Source organism: Eleutherodactylus coqui, chromosome 8 (genome assembly GCF_035609145.1).
Source record: "Eleutherodactylus coqui strain aEleCoq1 chromosome 8, aEleCoq1.hap1, whole genome shotgun sequence".
Taxonomy (NCBI): Eukaryota; Metazoa; Chordata; class Amphibia; order Anura; family Eleutherodactylidae; genus Eleutherodactylus; species Eleutherodactylus coqui.
The window spans coordinates 162399892-162424758 of record NC_089844.1 but is presented as its reverse complement, the minus strand read 5'-3'; the positions used below and the strand labels follow the sequence as shown (position 1 = coordinate 162424758).

Genomic DNA, 24867 nt, shown 5'->3' with positions numbered 1-24867 from the left:
GGGCTCTTTTACATGCGATTTGTAGCACTGTAGTAGTGCGACTTTGTCGCCCGTGTGAAGGAGGCCTTAAAACCACATTTGTATCTGACTCACCAGACACTGTGACTAAGCAGCCCGGCTGCAGTTATTTATCAGGCCCCAGGACTGTCATATTCGTTAACAAGTAAAGCCAATCTCACACAGGCGTTTGGAAAAATGCAGCTTTTTTAAAAGCACCCCATCATTGCAATGGCCGATTGCGTGCGATAAAAAGCGCTGAAACGCACTAAAATAGCCAGGAAGAGACAGCATTTGATTATCGCGGCATTAGAAACGTCATGCTAAAACACGTCTGAAAAGCCCCATTGCAATCAATGGAGGCTCAGTACAGTGTTTTTAGCGGGTGTTTCAAACACCTGCTAAAACACCGTAAAAAAAATGACTGTGTGAGTGGCCTAAGGGCTTATTCACACGAGCAATTTATTGCAGCTATTTTGCCGTGATAACACAATGGCTGAAAATCACGGCCATCTAACTGGCCTATGGGAGCTGCCGGCAAGGGGAGGGACTTTAGCACAGCTAGTGCTGCTAAACTCCCTCCGCCTTCCTTTGCCGGCAGCTCCCATAGGCTTTTATGGGAGCTTCTATTGCCACGCTGAACTAGCGAAGGGAGGGCGAGTGAGATTAACAGCACTAAACTCTCTTCGCTCAGCCGACAGCGTTCCAGGCTGCAGCATATATACGCCACACCCAGCCATGTGAATGGGTGAGAGAACAGGAGATTTAGTTGCAACGCCCGTGTGAATGAGTCCTTAGCCCGGTGACTGGGCTGCAAAGGGAATGTTTCCTAGCCATCCTGTCTCCATGCCTTCAGGAACTTCCTAGAAAATACTAATTGGAGACATGACCTTTTCCAGATGGTATATGATTGCTCTGGTTACCTCCCCTTCACACATGGTTGGATCATGGTCTCCAGACATAGATTGGAATCTGTATCCTGCATGGAGCCGCCCTCAACTCTCTGGAAACCCAAGTTAAAGCAAGACTCTGTCTGTTCTCTTGTCACTTTGTTTTTTGTGTTTATGTTTTTGTGCCCTTGCCCCCACCATGGAGCAACATCTTCCCCCACATACATAAGTGCGAACCAATCACATCCATATCTGTGCCTTGTCATAAGTATGTATGTTATAAGTGTGTATAAATATCCATGCCTCTTCAGATCCAATCCATTAGCCGGAAGAAGTACCCTGCGTTGGTACGAAAGCTCGCTATTATTACATCATGTATTTTTGTTAGCCATTAAAAGGTATCATATCTACAAGACTACGTCGTTTCTCTTACTGAGAACAATCACATTTTTCCCCCACATACACACACATGGCTGGAGAATTTTCTCCTTTTCCAATAAATTATCAAGTTAGACGTTTCTCTGTCTTTCTCACTTGAATGGGTACTTTGCCTGTAGTATCTGCTTCCCACTCCATGCACTTAGTGGCCTAGCAAACAGGTGATCGATGGGGGTCTCTAATTATCAACTATTCGTGACCTTTCCTGAGGATAGGCCATCAATTATCCAGTCCAGGAAAACCTCTTTAACCTACTGAGTTCTGATTTTGGTGCCATCTCTCTACATCATCCCTGTGGGCATCTACCAACTTCCTTACGACTTGCTGGTTACCACAGCGCTACATTTGCCTTTTTTGTAATGTTTTGTTCTACCTTCTTAAACATGTAATATGTTGAAATGCAGAAAATTGTAAATGTGGCTCCGGCTGTACTTTGTACAGTCTCATTTTTTATTGAGACGCAATAAGATTTGTTTCTCCCCAGATGGATGGTATTTAGTTGAGAACAAGGACAGCAAGACTCTCCTGCATCAAATTCCTGAGCAACAGCAACATGACAGAAATGTCAATGCAGAAAATCGGGAGCTTCCGGCAGGTAAGATTCTTCACCGGGTGCACAAGGTTTCACGATAATATTCACATCCCTAGTACATGTAATAGTAACACATGGATCACATCTTACCCCTGTCTATAATCCCATTTACAGCTGACCCCTTCACTGCCTTAGACCATCAGGGATGTAACATTTATCTCTTTATTGTCCTAGAATACTAGGGAATGTACATAACAATTAACCTCTCCACTGCCCTAGACCACCGATAGCCCCTTCACTGCATTAGACCAACAGGGATGTATTATAACCGTTAACCCCTTTACTACCCTAGAGTAAGATTAAACCTATATACAGCATTTCAAAGTGCAATAATAACTGTATAAAAATGGCAGATGGGAACTCATGTACTTAAGAACCAGTGTCAGCACTGCATTATACACAAATAGGGAGCAAACAGTCAGTCTAGTTGAGCTGGCAGGAAGAAGCCGTGCCGATATATACTTCTCCCCATCCTCAGCTCCCTTTTATACAACCCATTGCTAATATGGGTGCCATTGGGATTTCATACAGCCTGTGGTTCGGCATCAGAAAATTCCCCGACAGATTTCCTTTAGACCACTTTCACACAGGTGACAAAATCATGTGATTTTTTTTTTTTTCCCCGCAATGCGGCAGTGTTATAAAATCACATGTATGTGAAGCCAATGCTTTTCAATGGGTTCCTTCACATTAGCAATGTTTTGTAGACTGCTACATTGTAAGGGGAAACCTTTTTTTTGCAAATCACGACAATATTTAGCATCCTACAATGTTTTGTTTCTCTATAGAGCTTTCTTTTGTGTTGCATCGCATAAAAACTAGGTTTTCGTGCTGTGCAATGCAACTTTTACAGCACAAAGTCCTAAAATAAGCCTTAACAGCTGCTGTCCTCTCCGCCACTTGTCTTTAGTCTTCTGCCAAAACGCTTCCTCGATTGTTGGTTCAAAAACCCTACCTCCAGGAAGCGCTGGCTCTGATACGCTGAGCCACAGTGCTCGAGAACCAATCAGAGCCAGCGCTTCCTGGAGGTGGGGCTTTTGAACCAACAATCCAGGAAGCGTTCTGGCATAATACTAAAGACAAGTGCAGGAGCTGCAGAGGAGACACACGGCGGAGAGGACAGCGGATAGGGCTCATTTTCGGGGTAGGGCTATTTCTCCCCCTCCCCTCGGCTGAAAATCCCGACAAGAGAGCGCTACAAAGTCTTGTGACTTTGTAGCAACACAAAATCGCGATCTCACCATGAGAAAACACAGCAATATCACACAATGCGATATCGCTGTCGCCTGTGTGAAAAAGGCCTTAAAGAGATGCCATTTCCTCAGAAACGCCAAACTAAAGCGAATTGTTTAATGGGCACGGATTTCCAATCTGTACTTTATTTTAAAAGCTCACTCACATAAGTGTATTCAGCCCGTGCATTGTGTACGTAGTACGCAGTGCTAAAAGACCATCGATTTACATTCAGCCATTCAGACCTGCGTTTCTTGCATGCGTGAAAAAAGCAGCATGTCCTATTTTGGTATGTATAATTCACAATTAGCTTAGTGTGGTGCATAAAATGCGCAGTAAAGAAGCATTTTACACACATATTTACTGCGTGTTTTGCATGTAAAAATTTACGAGCTAAATACACGTGTGTGCATGAGCCCTTATACTCACTCGCCTGCCCCTACTGTGTGCCAGGATACGGGGAATGTAACGCACAGAGGGGACCACGGAGTGATACACATAGAAAGGACACACATGGAGAGGACGAGTATAAAGATACAAAATCAGCATCCTGTAAACTATCGACTGATTACTGGAGTTCGGGGCGTTCAGAGGTGACAGAATCCCTTTATACATATAAATGTATTCATAGCAACCAGCCTGTCAGACAGGAGTGATCACAGCAGAGAAGCAGCTGCTGGCAGTCATGTTTCTAATCTCATTCTGCAGAATTAAAGGAATAGTAACATATTTGATAGTTTTTTCCTATCCTGTGGATAACTTTCATATCGGTGGGGTTCTGATTCCAAGAACAGGGCTCCAATGCAACCTGAAGTGAGGGCAGCGCTAGTCGCATCTGTGTTCAGCTGCTCCATTCATTTCAGCTGGACCAATGGAGATAGAGTACAAGCCCTCAATTCAGGATGCCCCAGAGCCCCCTTCTCAGCTGCTGGGACCCCACTGATCTGAACATAATCCTCTATCTTGTGTATAGGGATAACTTTCCATCATGGCAGAACCCCTTTAACGACTCCTGATCCTCTGTAAATAGCTGCTGGGAAATGTATGTGATGAAGTGTATCTGTTCTTACTGCAGTGACTTTGAGGGGAGAAGAAATACCTGCGGATAAAGGGGGGAAAAAAAGCAAAAAAGAAAAGAAACCTTAAGATACAGCACATTCCGTTCTCCAAGAGCCGGCGTTGCCCCCAGCACGTCTCACAGTGAACAATGGGATTTCCATCTGTCTGACATTTCTACAGATAACTGCTTTGTGATGCAGCAATGTTGTATCTGTAGGTATTGTGTCACCTCGTATCCAGGGCTGACAACTATCTGTACAATCCTGGACGGTGTAAAATAGGGGGATTTTTCCATTGTCTGTGAAAAGAAATTTGAGCCTCCTCTTAATAAATCTGGAGCATCTTGGGCGTCCTAAAGACAGAAAATGAAATCTAGGTTTGTGTTCAGGTTTTTGCATCTTTCTGTCTTTAGGAATAATAAATCTGTTGGAAAGAAGCTGGCCACGCCCCCTCTGTTAATCCCACCCACTATTCTCACTTCTTAAGAAGTGCATGACGAGGAAAGTTTCAATTATGGTGTGCACCATGATTTCTGACTTTTCTATAACAAAAGATGAATGTAAATCACTTGATAGATTCCTGCCATTGAGTATTTCTTCCTAAAATAAATTTACCTTGATAATCCGCATCCAGATCTGTGAATCACGGGCGGATGTCATCGTGGATTTTATTGCTGTATCCAAAAGAAATTTCACGAGTTCAAAAAAATATGTAGCTTTTGTCCAAAGGGACAAAATTTACCGGTATTTTATACGTCAGAATAAGTAAAGACTGCACTAGTGTGAAGTTCACAAACGTACTAATGACCCTTTTAGGGTGGATTCAGACGACTGTATATCTGCTCAGTTTTCACGCCGAGCTGATATATGGTGTCCTCATCTGCGGGGAAGGGGGGGGGAATGGAAGAGCCAAGAGCAGGAACTTAGCTCCCGCCCCCTCTCTGCCCCTCTGCACTACTTACAATGAAAGGAGGCGGGACAGGGGCGGGACTAAGTTATGATAATTAGCCCCGTCCCTCCCCATTGCAAATAGTGCAGAGGGGCGGAGAAGAGGCAGAGAGGGGGCAGGAGCTCAGAGCACTGCTCCTGGCTCGTCCAGGCTCCCCCCCCCTGCAGAGAGAGATGCCGTATATAGGCTGGGCTTGAAAACCCAGCCGATATACGTTCGTCTGAATCCAGCCTTAGACAGAACAAGAATCTCACTATTCTTGTTTGCCCGAGGTAATAAGCTGATCACCAGCTCATTCGCACACGTGCAACCCGCTTAGACTGCATGATTCTCATTGAGAATCGCGCAGTACTCGCTTACTAATCGTTTAATGTCTCACATTCCTATGCGGAACACTAAATGATCAGTGTTTAAACTGCATGAAAAGTGAATGTCTAAATGCACTATAAGGCCTTAGTCACACGGGCGTTTTTTCACGCGATTTGCGGATCGCATGACGGATGCGCATCCGCAAATCGCGTGACCGGTGCGCGCAAATCGCCCGAAAATCGGCTCCTAGCCGCGTTTCATTAGAAACGGGCCGGAGCTGTCCAGCGCATTGCATTCAATGGAGACGGCAATAGAGCCGGCTCCATTTAAAGCAATGCGCTGCGGGCGAGCCCGGGATGAATTGTCGGGAAGGGCTTAAATATATAAGCCCTTCCCTGCAATTCATCCTAAAATGTGTAAAAATAAAAAATATATTATATACTCACCTTCTCCCGGCAGCCGGAGCTCCGCGCGGCCGTCCTGCAGTGGGTGTGAAGGGGGTGTGAGTCAGACCTGCCCCCTGATTGGCTCAGCGCTGAGCCAATCAGAGGCATGTCTCACACCCATTCATGAATGGATGTGAGTCAGACCTGCCCCTGATTGGCTCAGCGCTGAGAGGCAGCAGTCACTCACCTTCATGAATGGGTGTGTGAGTGAAACCTGCCTCTGATTGGTCAGGGCTGTGACCAATCAGAGGCAGATCATTCAGCAGGCGGGGATTTTAAAGCCCCGCCGGCTGAATAGTGCCGTGAAGCAGTTCAGGAGAACTGACAGCGGCCACGGCTGGACTCCGGCTGCAGCGGAAAGGTGAGTATCCAATTTTTTTTTATTTTAACACATTTTGGGATGAATTGCAGGGAAGGGCTTATATATTTAAGCCCTTCCCGACAATTCACCCCGCGCACTCCGGCAGCCCATTGCTTTCAATGGACCGGCTGTATTGCCGGCTCCATTGAATTCAATGGGCAAACATCGTTCTCTGTCACAGCTGTTACAGCTGTGGCAGAGAAGAAGGATTTGTCTTCTATATGTTCTCAATGGGGTCGGCGCTGCTGCCGCCGGCCCCATTGAGCGCATATAGAGAAGAGAACAGAAATCGCAGATCGCAGATAGGTGGAATCTGCGATTTCTGTTCTATAATTTATCGGACGAGCGCATAAAAAGCGCTCATGTGTCCGATACCATTGCAAAGCAATGGTTTTATAAAATCGCCGGACGCATGCGCATGCGCAAATCGCGGCTAAAAACGCCCGTCTGACTAAGGCCTAAGAGGCACGAGCCTTTTAATGCATCTGGGGCATCCTTTGTTTATCAGTGCAGCAAATCTGAAATCCATACTATATTCAATCTAAAATGGATTTAATCTATAAATTAGTCCCAGCTCCTAGTGTAAATTATAGCAAATTTAATGGGCTGCAAGTGGCAACGCCTCCTAACACTAAGCCCTGCCCACTTTTTTATTTTCATAATTTAACATTTTTCCAGTACATAACAAAAGAGATCCCTCATGAGTAGCCTAAATTAAAACACATACATGGATTAGAGCCTGACAGTCTTTGATCTAAATGAGAGCAGGTCTAGCGCTTTGCGTACATTACGGTCAGTGGCTGTAGTTGAACTGCCAGGTTTGTCGTTTACTATAGGTATGCCCAAACGGCTGACCTGCATGTCTGGTTGTTGTGAACTTGGTTTCATCTAATCATACTGAACACTTAATAATGGGTTGTTAGCAGAAAGAAAGGGGAAGAGAGTCCTACAAGAGACTGAATTTTGAAGAGAGGGGCAAGAGAGAAGGAAAAGAGTGCAAATAAACTAAAATAAATAAATAACATTAAATAAAGAAGAGAAGGGGGAGACCGGGGTTATGTCTGATCACCACTTCAATATGAGCAAGTTATAATGGAGTTTCTGGGATCTGCACGTGTAGTATCCTTCCAATGGTAGAGTGTACAGTCTTCCAGTAATTTGCTAATTTTTTGGAAATGTCTATTAATATGTCGTAAATCTTTAAATCATGGGAGGGTAGGACTGTGGCATATGTTAAGCAGGTGACTGTTGTATATTGTATCTGACACCCTGCTTTCACTGCAGTCTCTAAAGGGTTTGATGGAGGCAATATCACCCCTATAGTGAACCCCACAACATTAAAATGTTTTATGTAAATAAATAAAAAAAAAAAGATCTATACTATAAAACGTATGCATTACATTATGTATCTCGCACAGTCATTGCTGTTTTTTGGCCACCTCACTTTCAAAAGCATGGAAAAAAAGTGATCACAAAGTTGTACATACCCCAGAAGAGCATCAAAACTGAAGCCTGTCCTGCAAAATAAGGCTACATTCACACTTTCATTATGACTTTTAGTTATACTATCTTCTCCATTTAATTTTAGAGCAGCGTAACGGAATTAAGACAGAAATTAATGTAACTGGATTTTTTTACCCCATTGATTTCAAAGTTTTTTTGTTTTTTTTTTAAGAATGTAATGTTCCTAGTTTGCTTCCATAGCATTACGGTTCAGTTTTTACCAGAACCAATAGCAGTGCAGACTTCATCATTTGTTCCAATTAGAAAGACAAAACCATAAAGGAACGGAAACAAACTGAAAGCAATCCATTTTTTCAAGCCATTGAAATAAATGGGAAAGAACTGAAAGATTTATTTCCATTTTCATTCTGCTCCTCTGATCCAAAAGCAGAACAGAAAAATGGAATTATTACAAAGCCCTAAAGCAGGTGTGAACCCGCCCTAAACCCTCACACAGCTCTGTAGATGAAATAAGAAGGTTATGGGGCTCAGAATACTGCAAAAGTAGTAAAATATAAAAAGCGATATAGATTTGGTACTGATCCGCAGAATACGGAAAACATTTATAGTGTGAAAAAAACCTGTCAGGATTGCAGTTGGTTTTCCATTTCCCCACAATAAGGAGTAATAAATCTATAAGGAATACATATTCCTAAATGGTGCAAGTAAAAAAATACAACTTAGTGTGCAAAACAAGTCCTCATACAGCTACTTAGACAGAAGAAATTTTGGCTTTCAGCATGCGAAGATGAAAAAGCAAGAAAAAAATGCTGTGTACTTTAATGCTGTTTTCACGCATCCAAGAAAAGTGAGCAAGATTAGTTCGCTGCGAAATGCAAAAAACTCACAAATATAAACTCATTCTTTTGGATGGGAGTCATACTCAAGTGGTGCAATGCGGTAAAGAAGTCACAGCATGCCCTATCTTTGTGCGTGCCATCGCATCTCCCGTTGTTTTCAATGGGCCTGGCGGCAGCACACTAGGTGCGTGTGGTGCAATGCAAGGTTTTCCCATTGAAAACAATGGGAGAAACTCCACGATCCTTCGCCACGGCTGACAGTTGCATAAGAAGATTGCAACTTTCCCAAAGTGATGCAACTATGGGGAAATCACCAGTTGGCGAGCGCGATATCAGGCTGTGTCTCACAGACCGATATCGCTGTCACCTTTGTGAAGTTATCCTAAGGCAGTGGTGGCGAACCTATGCCACACGTGCCTGAGGCGGCACGCAGAGCCCTCCCTCCCGAGTGATGTCGCCATTACCGCTAGGGACGCCGTGGGATGTCGCCATTACCGCTGGGGCCGCCGTGGGATGTCGCCATTACCGCTGGGGCCGCCGTGGGATGTCGCCATTACCGCTGGGGCCACCGTGGGATGTCGCCATTACCGCTGGGGCCGCCGTGGGATGTCGCCATTACCGCTGGGGCCGCCGTGGGATGTCACCATTACCGCTGGGGCCGCCGTGGGATGTCGCCATTACCGCTGAAGCCGCCGTGGGATGTCACTATTATTCTGGGGGCCGCTGTGGGATGACAGGGCTGTTTTAAAATAGACAACGTGCAGACTGACTGCTTTTTGGATGCAGAAATGCTGCAGAATTTTCCACAGTAATTTCCACTGAGGCCATTCTGCAGTATTTTTGCATCCAGAAAGCAGTTAAAATCTGCATGTAGTCTGTCTTAAAGCGGCCGTGTCCTTTTTATAACAACAGAGGTAAAATCGTATGTTGTGATAACCCCTGCCCCCTGACATGTTGGCACTTTGAGATAAATAAGTGGGTTTTGGGTGGCAGTTTGGGCACTCTGTCTCTAAAACGTTCGCCATCACTGGCCTAAGGGGTTATCCAGGCTTCAACTATTGATGAGATGTCCTCAGGATGGGTCATCAATAGTTTGTGGGGGGTGGTTTTGCCACTGATAAGCTGTTTAGTGTGTGGAGTTGGAAGTAGGCAGCTTCATGGGACTAGTGCCTGCAGTACCAAGCTTGTCCACTGCAAAGTGCAAAGTGTATAGAGCTGTCTGCTTCTGTCTCTGTTCACCAGAACCCCTATCTGCATACAGTAGATCAACCAAAAGATTAATATTAAGTCAATTTCACAAATTCTTATCATTTAAACTAAAATAATGAAATCTTTCTGTGTCAGATTAAGATAACAGCCTCATATGAGCCATCAGGGGTAGTGTTTCTCCTTGTAGGGGCAGTCAACTGAGGTAAGCAGTTCAATATAAACAGATTGATAATGGACAGCTGGGGTGTGGTGGGGGGACACTATCAATCAGCTGCCATTCAGGACATTCGGAAAGTTCAGTTGTCATCCTTCCCCCTTGATTTTGCCCTTACTAGGTGTGAGATAGATAGATCGAGGGATGTAGAGGCTTTAGCCTGTCGATCTATCTGACATTCTGCGTGTCTCAGCGTCCATTTTTATGTTAACCCATACAGTATGAGGCGGCTACCTTAGTGTCATGTGGTTTTGCAACACTGCTTTGAAGTTTGTAGTTGGAAGGGTTAAATGCTTTTCAGCATCTAGGAAAGCTGGGTGCTAAAAGGGAGCATTGAAGCAGGTTTCAGAAAGATTGGCACATCCCTCCAGGGGGTTTGTGATGTACTACAGCCCCTGCTAAACCAGAGCTAGAAAAGGTTTACATTAGGAGATAAGGACGTTGACAAGCCAGTAAGTTCTCCTCCCCATTCTCCAAGCTGCTTACAGACGGACTTCATAACTTTGGGAGCCAAATCCAAACAAAGGGACTTTGCTTTAAACAAAGAAAAAATGTAATTTTGGAATTATGACTGACCTGTACGTCGCAGCCGGCTAACAAGGATATTTTGCGAAATGTCGCATCACCACGAATAAGATGCAGGGGCTCCTATCTTTGTTGGATACTCCTATCTTTGCTCATACTTTCCCAGATCTGTGGTTTTGGGTTTCTATGTCCGATCCCCCTGGTAGGGGGCCTCAAAACGTATGTAAAATCATGAGCGGAAACATCACCCTAATATTTTCATTGTGGGTCCCACCCACATGGAGTTATGAAAGAAATATGGAATTCAATGTCCATGTGCTTCAATGTAAGCCAGACCCCCACAGAGACTGGAAGGAGCTAAAGGGGAGTTACCTCACTGAGGGTTAAAAATAAATAAATAAAAAACACACAGGGACGTGTGCTCAGGGTCAGCCCCTTGGAGTGCACTATGCGTGTAGCTTGTCCTGATTTTCTGCGTGACTCCACACAAAGAATAGTAACACTTACTTTAATCCTCTTATTTTAATATTGTCTGTCATATCATATGTATGCCTCTTGCCTTGTAATATTTGTTGTATTTTTCTGTAAATAAGCACTGCTACTTTTTAGAATTAAACTTGCAATTAATTAGTGAACCTCGTCTGTGTAACACAAAACCAAATCTCTAAAGACATAATTGTGGGTAATTAGCATTCGGGTCCAACTCCCGTGAACATTGGTGGTGGCAGCATGTATTTGTATGGACATTCTAGAGCTCTGGAGTGGGCTAGACCGATCAGCTCGTGATCTGAGCTTTCGCTTCGCATGCGTGCAGAAGCCCGGGAAATTCGAATACAGGCTGATTTGTATTCTAACGACTTCAAGCTTGCAATCTTAGCGATTTTGAGCACATGGCTAGGCGGATTGCTGTAGAGTTGTGGCCGAAGGGGATGGTCGCTTGTCCGGTTGACATGTAGAGTTTTGGAAAGTTGGGTACCAGTCACTCCACAATCCAAGCCTTCCCCTAGCTACGTGACAAGCAGTTTTACAAGAAATGCTCCCTGGGAAAAGGTATGTAAATGACCTCTTATCTAAAAGGAAGAAAGCGGTCTTTCTAAAGCCACCTTCAGGTAGGTACCCTGTAAATCATTGTCCGATGCATTAAACATGAACGAAGATTTTAGCCAGGCCAGAGTCTCCCCCAAAAGAAAGACGGCCATCGATAGATATTTTGGGGTTCTTACCAGCTACCTACAGGACGCTTTAAAAACAGTTTTTTACCTTCTAGTGGAGAGCTAATTTGCATAGTTTCAGATGTCCTGTGCTCCCATAGGTTAGTTTTTTCCCTAAGGGACACAGGACCTCATAGCAAAAAGTTTTAGTGCTTTCTTCAGAAGTTAAAGGGATTGTCTGAGTTATGATAACCTCTGTCACCGGGTCCCTCATACCTTAAAAAAATAAATAAAAATCACTTATTCACCTCTTCCCCAGTTCATCCTACACCATCAGCTCTGATCTCCGTGTGACATTACTTTAGCTGCTGAGCCTGTCTACAAACAAGCTGCATCAGCCAATGACAGCACTCTGTGATCAAGCCTGAATGCAGTCAATGGCTGCTCAACAGGTTTATGGGACATCACAGCTGCCTGTAAACATACAGCAGAAAACAGCCAGGGGCAGGAGACAAATGGAGGAAGCAGTGAGAGGCGAGTACCTGCTGATTTTTTTTTATATTAAGACATGGAAGACCTGGAGACTGGCCTTTCCATAGTCTTAAAAAATGATGTCCAAATTAACAGCGAGAGATGCAGTAGGGACAACGAACGGCCTGGCTGTTCAGTCAACTATACGATGTCAGCATTTCCTGTGAGTGTGCTTCCTTTCTTCTCTATCATACAATCAGTTTTAAAGGGCTATGAAAATCTTGGCCCAACATGGTGCAGTGTGAAGAGACCGGAGATAACACTTGTAAGACTAACATTGTGTAACAGGTGTGGTAATGTCTGCCTGGGGGGTGTGGTCGGTGGTGATACAGCAGCTCACTTAGCCCATGTAAGTGTCAGAATAACTATTTTATTCAATAGTCAGCAGCACCACCAAAATCCAGTGGAAACACAGCAGCCACTGGCAGCACATACACTTAAAACAAACACTTGCCTGTCAGTTTCCTCACTTACTACTAAGTGGCCTAGTGCCACTACATGTACCCAACTGGGTGGCAGTCTAGGGGAGGACTGAAAAGGAGCTCCAACGGCTATACGTGTTCCCTGGCTGGTGGTCAATAGGATTAACTCTGCAGATGGAAAAAGAAAAGAAAAAAGGGAAATCTTGAGGGCTTAGCCTTGCTCAAAACACCTATAGTGACACTGAAAGAGGAAGAGAAAATCTCACGAGCACCCTCTCCCACTATTGCTCCTGTGAGGCAACGAGGTCAGAGGATCAATAAATAGTTCAACACTGTGTTGGGTGTGAAAAAAGGATGTAAACCCAACTTTCCTGGGAGGATCAATGATTAATGGGAATAAAAACTGTTCTTCGCCTCTTTGCCAAGTTGTAACATTATTTATGTGTCATTGTCGAGCTTATGTTTGGACGGGGTAAATGTAATAGGGTCCTGGTGGGTCTTAGCAGTAGAAGTTTATTTATTTGATGTTTTAGTTGTTAGTAAGGTTGTTTTGAAATAATGTGCTTCCAAATACTGGGTGGAAGTTTACAGAAATACAGGAAGGGGGTTATGGCTCCATGCAAATGGAGAAAGAAAGATGATCCAGTATATATATATTTAGATGTTTATCGGGCATGGAGAGCGTTGTGATGTTGAAAGAGGAAAACGCCAAAATTACTCTATCAGCCTAAGGGTGCCTCCAGACGGCGTTTGCGTTTTTGGGCGGGCAAAAAATGCAGCGATAGGGCAAATGTTTGTCTGCTTTGTAAAGTGCGTCATGCGTTTTTTTACCCAAATTGAACAAATGATGGCTTCATATGAAAACATAGGTGCATAAAAAGGCAAAAAAGCCAAAAGATAGAACATGCCGCAATTTTTTGCTATTGCAGCATCACAACAGAGAACAGATCACAGATGCAAATTAAACCTGTTAAGAAAATTGTAGATCAATGTATCAGTTAATTGTTTTTGCTGCTAGATTGTAGACTAGGAAGATACAGCATGCTGCTAGTATAAGTAGTGAAGGGGTTAAGTGAAATCATTTCTATATACCAGAGAGTAGTACGAGATAAGACAGAAGATAAGATGGTCCTTCAGACCCGTTCCCTCGCATTCCTTCCCAGTGAAATCATAGGGGTTCATTGTATATTATAGTTACACCTTAAAAGGTGTAACTTATGTTAAACATTTTAGTTGTAGCCTATCATGTATTCTAATTATTCTTGGAGGTAGATACTTTTTCTGTGATGTCATTTATGGTATATAAACCACATGCAACTTTGAATAAAGTAGAAATCATTTGATACTACAACAGGCTTTCTACACGAGATCTGATTGTCTTCTCCTTGGTTAACACAAATTCTCCTTACATTTGGTCCTTCGAGCCAGAAAAACTCACTGCAGAGGGAAAGGACAGTCTGACTGTACAGGTGGGTCTGAAGTACTCTCCGATCATTAAAACACCTCTGTCTTGCTTAGACGTCATTAGAGGCTAGTCAGGCATCCTGTCTGAAACAGTAACGTTTTTCTGAACTAGTCTGAGAATTTAGAAGCCTCCCAGATAACGTGTAGTAAGTACAACAAAGATTAAACTTTTCTTCTCTCTTCTTCTTCTGTATAGTTTAGTGTTAGTAGAATTTACAGTGTGTTTTGTAAATGAGAAGCAAGTATAGACGAATGGGTTGTCAAGGGACAATAGCAGTAGTCTATGTGAAACCAAAGCCATTGTGAGAAGGCTACAGGAAAGAATTACTCCGTGCAGTACACAAAAAAAGAGAATCACGTCATGGGGCACAGGAGTGTCCAGGAACTTCACTTATTATCTTCCTACTACTTTTTCTTTGATATTGTGTCATAGAGTAACTAAAAATATACAAAGAGGGCGTCCACCTACTACCATATTGTAATATTTGTATTGTTGTCTTCTACTGCATGAAGCAAATGTGTGAGTGATTGAGATAAGCTGATCTGATACGTGGGCACTGACTTCTTGGACACATTAAGGACCAACCTCAGTGTGTGGGTTGTTTTCAGACAAGACCCTTGATTGTGTTCGATGTTTACAGGCCCTTCTCAGAAAGGCAAGAAGGAGTCTTCGTGTATATAGCGAAGCACTGATTCTGGTCAGAACCCTTTGCGGTTCCGCTGTATATTTCAGTGGCCAAAGGCTTGTTTTATGTTGTTTGTCTTTCAAATCAACGTCAAGAACATAATTACTAATGATGGGAAATACAAACTGTAAGGCATTCTCCTGTGCACGTCTCTGTTGTTGTCATCAACTACAGGAAGTCCTTGAAGGAGTTAGGTACATGCACAAGTTAAATCCTGACTATGTCAAATATTGTGACAAGTGGGTGTTAGCGCAATTTTTGCTATTCGATATATTGTGGCTGCCATATTAGATAGGAATAATATACAGGCCTGGAGACCTTTTCAAAAGACCACACATCTACTGGTCATGTGTCCCAAAAAAGATTCTGTTTATATAAGGTTTCAAATCAGGAAGTTAGGTAATTTAGGATACAGTTACGGTACATAATTTTTTGTGCTGATAGGTCATTCTCATAGGGAGGTATTTATGAGGTAGCTGTAAGATCATTCACCCTGGAGGAGCTTCCATTGAGCATGCTCTATTCATTCTTGACTTGTTGTCCAAAAGGAAATACTTCCTGTGTTTCTCTCCAGCCAGCCATTTCCTGTCCATTTACGCAAAGACATTCCTAGATAGGTTTTCAACTGGTTAGAACCAGTTTAACCAGTTTATGGACACAATCCACTGCTCCTTCAATTCTGGTGGAGGTGGGGGGGGGGTATGTTTCCTTTCCCCAGAGGATTATATTAGAGACACAATATAGCATCTTCACAGCTGATAAAAATACAGAAAATACAGACAAAATGGCAAACCTCTCAGCCATCTACCACATGGGAAAACAAATATAGATTTAAAAATAAATTTGAAGTTCCTAGTTGTAAAGAATTATGTGATAAAATACAGACAAAGTCAACTAATGATCAGCTGAAATACGGATTATCCGCTGCTGAAGTCTGGTTAAAAGAAGCCCCAAACTGTCACACCCATATACAAAAAATACATCTTAGACAGTTTGATAAACAATTTAGAGGGTTAATGAGTTAAAAATTGAATGCAAAAAAATAGAGCAGGTAGAAGAATTCTAGGGCCAGATTGAAGTTCTGTAGAAGGAAATTGGAATGGGAGGGGAGGAGATGGTAGACCCCTTCCATAGGATAATCAGGGAGAGAGAGATGACCCTAACGCTACATATAATCGGCCATTCAAGAATGAGTTTGTAAGTGGAGTAAAGAAGGAAACAAGAGGTTCTATAATGAGGTACATGGTTACCCTTAGGACAAGATCATTGCAGGATGTTTTGGAATATGCAAAACGTGCAGGTAAGTTTTACAAAGAAAAGGGGAGACAGTGAAAGTTTTTATATAGGGAGAAGAATGTGATACAATGGTTCAGGAAAGTCAGAGAGGTCATTGGACAGCGAGGGAACATGGAAATAGAGGCAGAGGAAGAAACAGAGATGGGATGCAGCTCGAGGATTTAAATGTGTGTTGGAACTATGGGAAATTTGGTGATTTTGCCTGAGAATGTCCTGAGAAACAATGTTCTCAAGCACCTCAGGAAAAATGACTAGGAGGGGTGGCTGTACAACACTTGGAGGATCTCCAGGTGAATGGGCGGATAATTACTTTCCTGGTGGACTTGAGAGCCACCAGGACATTAATACATCGCAATATCTACCCAATGTAAAATGTAGTAATAGTCATATCATGGTAAGAGGGGTTAATGGCCGGACCCACAGGGAATCCCTCCCTGAACGAGTTATAAGAGAGCCAGAGACAGATAAGCCTGTAAAATGTCAATTATATTGTCTCAAATATGTCCTGTAAATTTGTTGAGATGAGATATGACAACAAAATTAGGTATTTCTATTATCCCTAAGGGAAGAAGGTATACCTTCACCACAGTACCTCATGGCTATTGTGAGTCTCCATCAATCTTCTACCAGGCTATGTCAGCAAACTTAGCCCACTCCAACCTCCTAGAGGTAGTCAGCTACTACTGTAGGTGGATGACATACTGCTACCAGCAGACAGTGAGCAGTATTGTAGGGAGGACACAATTGAGCTCTTGAGGTTTCTCTATGAGTAAGGCCATAAAGCAAACAGAAAGAAACTCCAATACTGTCAGCAAATGGTTAAATATTTTGGGTATAATCTGTCAGATAAAGGTAGGCATTTGGATGACATTAGGAAGCAAGCAATTCTGGAGGTCCCAAAACCACAAACAATGTCTTTTTTGGGAATGACGAACTTCTACAGAGCCTGGATCCCAAATTATGCATCTCTGACAGCGCTTCTTACCAGACTCATCTATGATGAACCTCTGGCTGCAGCTGACAGGATCCAGTGGGATGCACCCTCTGAGAAAGTCTTTGTCAGGTTAAAATAGACTCTGGTGGGCACATCAGTCTTGGGGGCTGCCGAACTACGAGCACTTTGTGCTGTTGACTCAAGGGAAAAATATATTACCTCCGTGTTAACTCAGGAACACGGTGGGAAACAAAGACCACTGGCATACTACTCTTCCAGACTAGATCCAGTAGCCCGCTCACTCCCACCCTGTGCACAAGTGGTAGTAGCGGCAGCTGAAGCAGTCAGACCTTCTGCCACTATAGTGCTGTTCCACCCACTCACACTGAAAGTACCGCAAACAGTGAGTTATACTCATATCTTAGTCCTTCCAAACATCCCTCCTGCATGACACTAGTGCTCTTACAACCACACCTGACAACTGAGAGTTATACTACACTCAATCCATCTACCTTACTGCCTATTTCTTCAGATGCTGAATACACTCTCTTTGTAGATGGGTCGTCCAGGAAGAACTTCGATGGCACCAATGCCACCGCATGCTGTGGTTACACTAGAAGAGACCATAATAGCTGGGTCCTTGCCAAGGCACTACTCTGCGCAGGCAGCAGAACTAGTAGCTCTGACTAAGGCCTGTCAGTGGGCACAGAGTAAAAAGGTCACTATGTAGATATGCAGCAGTATTGAGCCATGCCCTTTGCCATGTCCGAACAGGAGGGATATGGTTGTACTCATATCTAAAGTATTCACAGCATATGGCTTCACAAATTACTCTAAAAACATTTTTTTTTGTTTGTATTGTTTGTGCTAAAACACACAATGCACAAGGAAATATAAGACTAAAAAGGGGGTATTTTCCAATACCTCAGTATCTATTCCACACATTTGGTGTGAATTATATTGAATTAAACAAATGTGAAGGTCAAAAATATTGTCTAGTTATTATACCATAGATTCTTTGACCAAGTGGATAGAAGTGTTTCCTACAGGTCAGTCGGATGCAGCCACAGTGGCCAAAGCATTACTAAGGGAAATAATACCAGGTGATTGGGTCCTTATTAAAAGTGATAAAGAAAAAGAACTGGAAGACCCCAAAGAGAGAAGGACTCTACCAAGTACTCCTCACCACCCCCCACAGCAATTAAGAATGTTGAAAGATAAATTTGGATTTACCTGTCCCATTGTAAAAAGGTTTTACAGGCAGAGCAGGGACAGTCCGCTAGAGGTTCCCTGAATAGCCTGGTGACTGGGGAAGATACTACATAAGGTGGTTGAGGTCTCTAAGCCGGTGAAGAAATCCAACCCCATAGCCACAGGGAACCTTCAGTGCAGGATGGAAGGGGCAGTATTACTTTTAGGAATATTGGTGAATCTGGAGAGTGTTTTTTGTTGGGGGGGGGGGGGGGAACTAGGGAACCGTTACTGGGGAATGTCTGAACCTACACAGTGGGATAGAACTGGTAAAGCCCTGAATTTAACTTTTACAGAAGGTGTGCTGAGCACCATTTTGGTAGATATGTGTTAGATGATAGACTGTAGATGATAGAGGCAGCGCCATCACAGACCACATAGCAAAGGCAGAGGCCCTCAAGCCGTGCAAGACAAGAAGAATTTAACAATAACTTTGGACTTTGACTAAACTTTGGACATTGACTAAAAACTTTGGACTTTGATATACTAAGGACTTTACAGTTACAAGCCAGCAAAGAAGAAAAGGAAAAATGGACTAAAAAGGGACGGCGTATGGCGAACAGTCAACAGAACTTGCCTACCACGGTCCCTGTGCCCCATGATGCACAGAAAGACGCACCTCTCAAAGCAGCAATGATGTCAGTGCTTGAACGAGGACGGGTGGCTCCTGGGTTTCCTGTAGCTGCTGCATCATTTCTCCAATTTTGCATGATCTTTGCCGTAAAGCAACAGGGCAGAAGTAAAAATTGCCACATAACACTTGCCAGGGCTACTCTACCCATTTTAGGGATTGCAAATTGGCTACATTCAGCTCCCACTTGTTGGGAAGTATGAATATGTGCTTGTTGTTGTTGATGTTTTTCAGGTTGGAGACCTACTCTGTTGCCAAAGTAAATAAGCAGGTAACCGCACGGAAGCTCATGAATGAGGTAATCTGCAGATATGGGGCACCGGAAGTGATTGAGCCAAACAAAGGTACACACTTCACAGGTGAAATAATGCAACACATCATGTCTGCTTTGGGTATATTCCAGGCTTTTCACACACCCTACTATTCATGGAGTAGGGGGAAAGTAGATACAAAAGGCAATGAAGAAAACGGGCAAATCTTGAATTGAGTGTCTTCCATTAGTTCTTTCCCAGGAGGGTACATGCCACAGTAGCTGAGTTTGGGGAATGATTCTCTTGTTAATTTTGTCATAGGTCTCTCCAAGGAATTGTCAATAACACATTCTGCAGTCTCTGCTTTTCTCCCAGGTCCTACAGATAAGTGTCACAATCTGAAACCAGGTGACAGGGTCTATGTGAAAAAGTTTGAGAGAGAAACCCGGTTTGAAGGTCCTTACCAGATGTTCTCATCATCCCAACTGCAGTCAAGCTCGAAGGAAAGCCCACTTGGATCCACACCTCGCACTGCAAAAAGGCCCTGGGTCCCGGAGCACAGAACTCATGATCCTGCATATCCTTTACATGCTATAATGTGGTACAATTCCTCTAACACACACCTTTGACTACTTACACTAGCCCCCTGTTTCAGGGATCAGAACAAATTAATACAATCAAATGTGCAATAAGACGACACTGAGGGTGAGAATCCAATACCACACGGTACTAAGAGAGAAATTGACGATCCAGGTGGCAGGTTTGATCCACATGTATATATATATATATACAATAGGAGTGCCAAGGGGGGTGTCTGTAAAATGATTGATGAGATCTGTGGCACGTCCAGATAATACAGGTCCCACAGGTAAAGTGACTATTGCAATAAAGAAACGAACTACACTGTCAGAAGAACTAAAGAGTAATTTAGGCCCTGAGATGAGTGGTTTGCATGGACAATGGAAACAATTCTTGATACAGATAGGAATTCTTGTTACTCTTATCATACTCCTGCTACTTTCTGTCTGTATTGTACCCTGCATAAGACACTCCTGTGCTAAGCTTACAGATCAGATGGTGCCTGTCGCTCCCGTATATGTAGAAACCCCAGGCAATGGCTATATGCCTATTATACAACAGCGATTTGTCCCCTTATGGATCTGTCTCAACAGAAACAGGGGTGACCACTCTAGTTTCCCAGCCATTAGAAAAGAGTAGCATGTGTGTTGTAGATCCCTTCTGTGTCTATTAGGTCTTCGCGTTTAGTTAGTTAGGATTAGTTGTCGGGGCAGGGATTAGCTCTTGAACAGCTGACCAACAATGATAGGTAGGGCATAGATCATAAGTTAGAAATAGGGAAAGCAAACTTTACCCCGTTCTGTAGAAGTCATGCAAGTATTGTTTATTTTGAGACAGTATCTAGGGGGGATTGAGAAGGTACAGGCTCATAATATGGAAGAATCTGTCTCAAAATGGCCGCTAGATACAAAATGGAGCAATATAAGATGTGAATGAGCTTGTGTGTAATGCAAAGCAGAAATAAGTTTAGAGCAGGAGGTACGGTGCAGTGTTTCATGACATCTGTTTCTGTTCTTTCCGAGAACCAAGTCTGGATGCAGTTGTTATCAGAAGAAGCTCTCCCACACCTCCATTCGGAGACTTGGACAAGCTGTCAGCTCGGACAAAACGTGTCGCAAAATAAAGATTTTCTTTACTTATTATTTGGATTCTGCCTGCTTTCCGGGATTCAAGGGTGCTTTTCAACAAGCACCCCTGAGAAGTAAGTGCTAGATGCTGCTAAACTTTTGGTGTTATAAACATATTCCCATACCTTTTGTCTGCTATTTTTTCGTAACACTGGAGAGCTGGTATTTTTGTACTATATCCATTTGCTTTGTTTATCCCGTGGTGCCTACTTTCCACTTCTGGGACCTACCATGACGCTCTCCATGAGATGTCTTCAATGACCAGTGCAAGAAAATTCAATTTCACGCTTGGTGATCTGTTACGCAAACTTGGACCTTGACGTACAGGAGCCTGCTCCACGGGCCCGGCCTCACGGGTGAGTTCTCCTTTTCATAGAGTCTTTATATATAAATCCTGCCTTATTCGTTATTCCATTTGTCTGGAGCGCTACCCATTATTACTTTTTTTATATATATGTATTTGAGACACTAAAGTGGGGAGTGTTAAGAAAATTGTAGATTAATGTATCAGTTAATTGTTTTTGCTATTAAATTGTAGACTAGGAAGATACAGCAGGCTGCTAGTATAAGTAGTGAAGGGGTTAAGTGAAATTGATTTCTATATACCAGAGAGTAGTACGAGATAAGACAGAAGATAATATGGTCCCTCAGACCCCTTCCCTTGCATTCCTTCCCAGTGAAATCATAGTGTTCTATTGTATATTATAGTTACACTTTAAAAGGTGCAACTTATGTTAAACATTTTAGTTGTAGCCTATCATGGATTCTAATTATTCTTGGAGGTAAATACTTTTCCTGTGATGTCATTTATGGTTTATAAACCAGAGAAAGTAGATGATGAAGGCAGCACTCCACACAGCGACTTATAATAAGTATACGACCTTTATTAAGCCCATGGTCTTGAGCATCAGCGACGTTTCAACCCAAACTGGGTCTTTTTCAAGCTAACAACTCACAAACAAACACTACAATTTATATACAAGTACACACACCCCATCACCATTTGGCATGGGTCTCCTGTTGGATAACAGCCTAGGACCTGCCCCAACAGCAGAGATTGAAGAAACCACAAATCCTTGCTGTTGAACCCATTTTACATGCCATGGGCAGTTCAACCGCTGCATATAAAACACAGACGTAGGGGCTCCATCTCTCACCCATCGGACCCCCCGCGATGTGATCATGGGGTCTCAATTGGTAGCAACAGTGGCCTATGAGTACTAGTGCACTCTTTTGGATAGGGGGTCTAAGGTCTTACCACTGCAGATCTAAGTAATAGTCTTTCACCTTTTTGTTTATATTGTTGGTATCCACCTCAGCACTAATTGAGCGCCTATTCTTCCCGATTCTCTCCATTGCCTTTGCCTCCTGGATTTCGTTCTACCCATGTGGACTATGGGAGAGGGTTGCATGATGTGTGCAGGTTTGGCTGCGACTACCTGTACATGACCCTCATTGGTGCATTTATTAGGCTCTAGTGGATTACGGCGTGGTACCATCGGATGCTGCACAATCAGTGAGTATTATAATACCTCCCCGTCACCATCGCTGTGGCACCATTTTTTTAGATATACAGTTTTCTTGGAAGCAGGAGAGAGAAGAGGACAGGATGGGTGATGTCTAGTATGAAGATCAGCAACCAATCACTAGTCATAGTTTTACTACTAGTATGATCGAATAATATTTTGCTATTACATGAGTTAAAATATTAGCTATGTTCACAATTGATTCATCAATATCAATTACCTGCACATTTGTATAAGCTGTCGGACTGTAGAATAAAAGGAACACTGAATGAACTGAGGAGCGTCACAGATAAAATAAGACAAAGAATACATCATTTTCCAATACTGTAACACGCCTGCACAAGACGTTATTGCTCTCAGTAAGAAAAACAAAATAGTTACTGGCCAACATGTACCAAACTTTTTTCTTCCTATTTGGAGCAGCCATGTTGTATTCTCAAAATGGAGACCAGCTTGAACAAATTTCCATCCCACAAACGTGTTGTATTAAACCCTTATGAGCGTTGAAGAGCTCCTCAGCAAGACGAATACCAGAACTTCTCAGCTTCCAATAGACAACTGAGCAGGAGAATAAAGAGAATCAATTGCATATCTATATATTACACCCTGGTTACCAGTAATAGGTTTACCATGAGCCCATGGCAGCACCAGTGAGAGCCCACCTCCCATCCAGACAGGAAACAGGAACAGCCCAGATCGCTTTAAAGGCAGGCACACCCTTCACCTTAATTCATAGCAATATTCATAAATCCATGGGAGTGTAATCCTAACTAGAGATGAGCGAGCGTACTCGGCCACGCCCCTTTTTTGCCCGAGCGCCGCGATTTTTGAGTACTTCCGTACTCGGGCGAAAAGATTCGGGGGGCGCCGTGGGTGAGTGGGGGGTTGCAGTGGGGAGTGGGGGGGGGGGGGAGAGGGAGAGAGAAAGGGCTCCCCCCTGTTCCCCGCTCCGCCACGCCTCCCCCCGCCCGAGTACGAAAGTACTCGAAAATTGCGGTGCTCGATCGAGTAATTACTCGAAACGAGTAGGTTCGCTCATCTCTAATCCTAACCTTATAGTTATTTGTTGTATACATATCATTTTTTTTATCTGCACTTAAAATGAATCATAACTCTGAAAAAAAAAGGGGGGGGGAGTAGGGAACATTGAGCTGCTGCCATTGGCTTATGGAAGATTACCGGTAAGTAATCTTATGTTTCCTTTAGGCGTCTTTCACACGGGCTACAAAGTCATCACTACAAAAACTGCATGCATGGTTTCCAATCGGTTCTTTCAGGCTACAAAACATTGCTCATGTGGAAGATCTACAGTGGGTATTCCCCAGAGAATGGGTATTCTCCAGACTGGAGATCTGGTTGTAAATCTCCAGATTCAACATCCATTCCCCCTGCCTTATTGATGCCGGCTGAGATAATCTGTCAATATTTTCTGACCCCGTCAAATGAACTGCCATCGAGAAAAGGGTGTTGATCTCTGATAAATTTAAAAAGCAATACTCAATTTCTGTGTCCTTGTACCCCCTTATTTGTTGGCATATGCAACCACAGTTATATTGTCCGAAAATATTTTTAAGTGTCGTCCTGCAATTATGTGTATGGACTGGGACATTGCTAACAGAATGGCTCTGTACATTTTGGGATTCTACTTGCCATGGTGGATCCCACTGAATATGGTGACTCTCTAGCTGGCACCCCATCCCCAGGGTCTCACGGCTGTAGTAATATGATCTTTTGCCAAGGCACCCCTTTCTCTAGATTTGCAGGTAATGTCTACCAGAGAAGGAAATTTTTACTGAATTGGAAATGCTGAACTTCTGGTCCAGGAAGGAAGGTGATCCATCCCAAAGATTCAAAATTTGAAGCTGGAGTTGTCTGGAATGAAAATTATGCCCAACTCACAGCAGGAATGCATGAAGTCAGTAGACTCAGAAAAGATATTGCTTGTCTGAGAGAATTTTTCCTGGAGTTCATTACCCTCATGCAACTCCTCTTTACTAACAACCTTTTCCTGAGGTAGAAGGCACACTTGTAACTTGGAATCCAGGAGCAACCCCAAAAACCTGAATTCTATGTTTGGGACAAGAGAAGATTTTTCCCAGTTTGTGTTCTAACCCAAGTCGGTCACCATCGATAAAATACTCTAGGTACGAACTTTCAGAATATCCACTGAGGGACCAACCAGGAAAAAATTGCCCAGGTATGGGACGATGACTACCCTGTTTCCCCGAAAATAAGACGCGTCTTATAATAATTTTTGCTCCCAAATATGCGCTACGTCTTATTTTCAGGGGGGTCATTCCATGTCAGTTCAACCAACGCTCCCAGTCGACCATCTCAGATTTCAATGAAACTTTGCACAAAGATAGACCCTGACCCTAAACTAAGATAGCCAGAATATTAGGCTTCAAAGTGCTTTGGTTCACGAGCTACAGGTCTTAATCTAGGGGGTTGTCATGTGATTACAGCCTACAGGTCTTAATCTAGAGGGTTGTCT

General features: G+C 43.2%; 1 protein-coding gene across 1 annotated transcript in view; it reads left to right on the top strand.

Annotated features, from left to right (window-relative positions):
• Positions 1-23773, top strand: part of LOC136577984 (uncharacterized) — a 1034970-nt gene extending 1011197 nt beyond the window's left edge. The window contains exons 4-5 of the mRNA XM_066577895.1: positions 1810-1920; positions 23580-23773. Coding sequence (XP_066433992.1) covers positions 1810-1920; positions 23580-23773 — 305 coding nt within the window. The remainder of the gene's footprint in view (positions 1-1809; positions 1921-23579) is intronic.
• The last annotated feature ends 1094 nt before the right edge of the window (positions 23774-24867 follow it).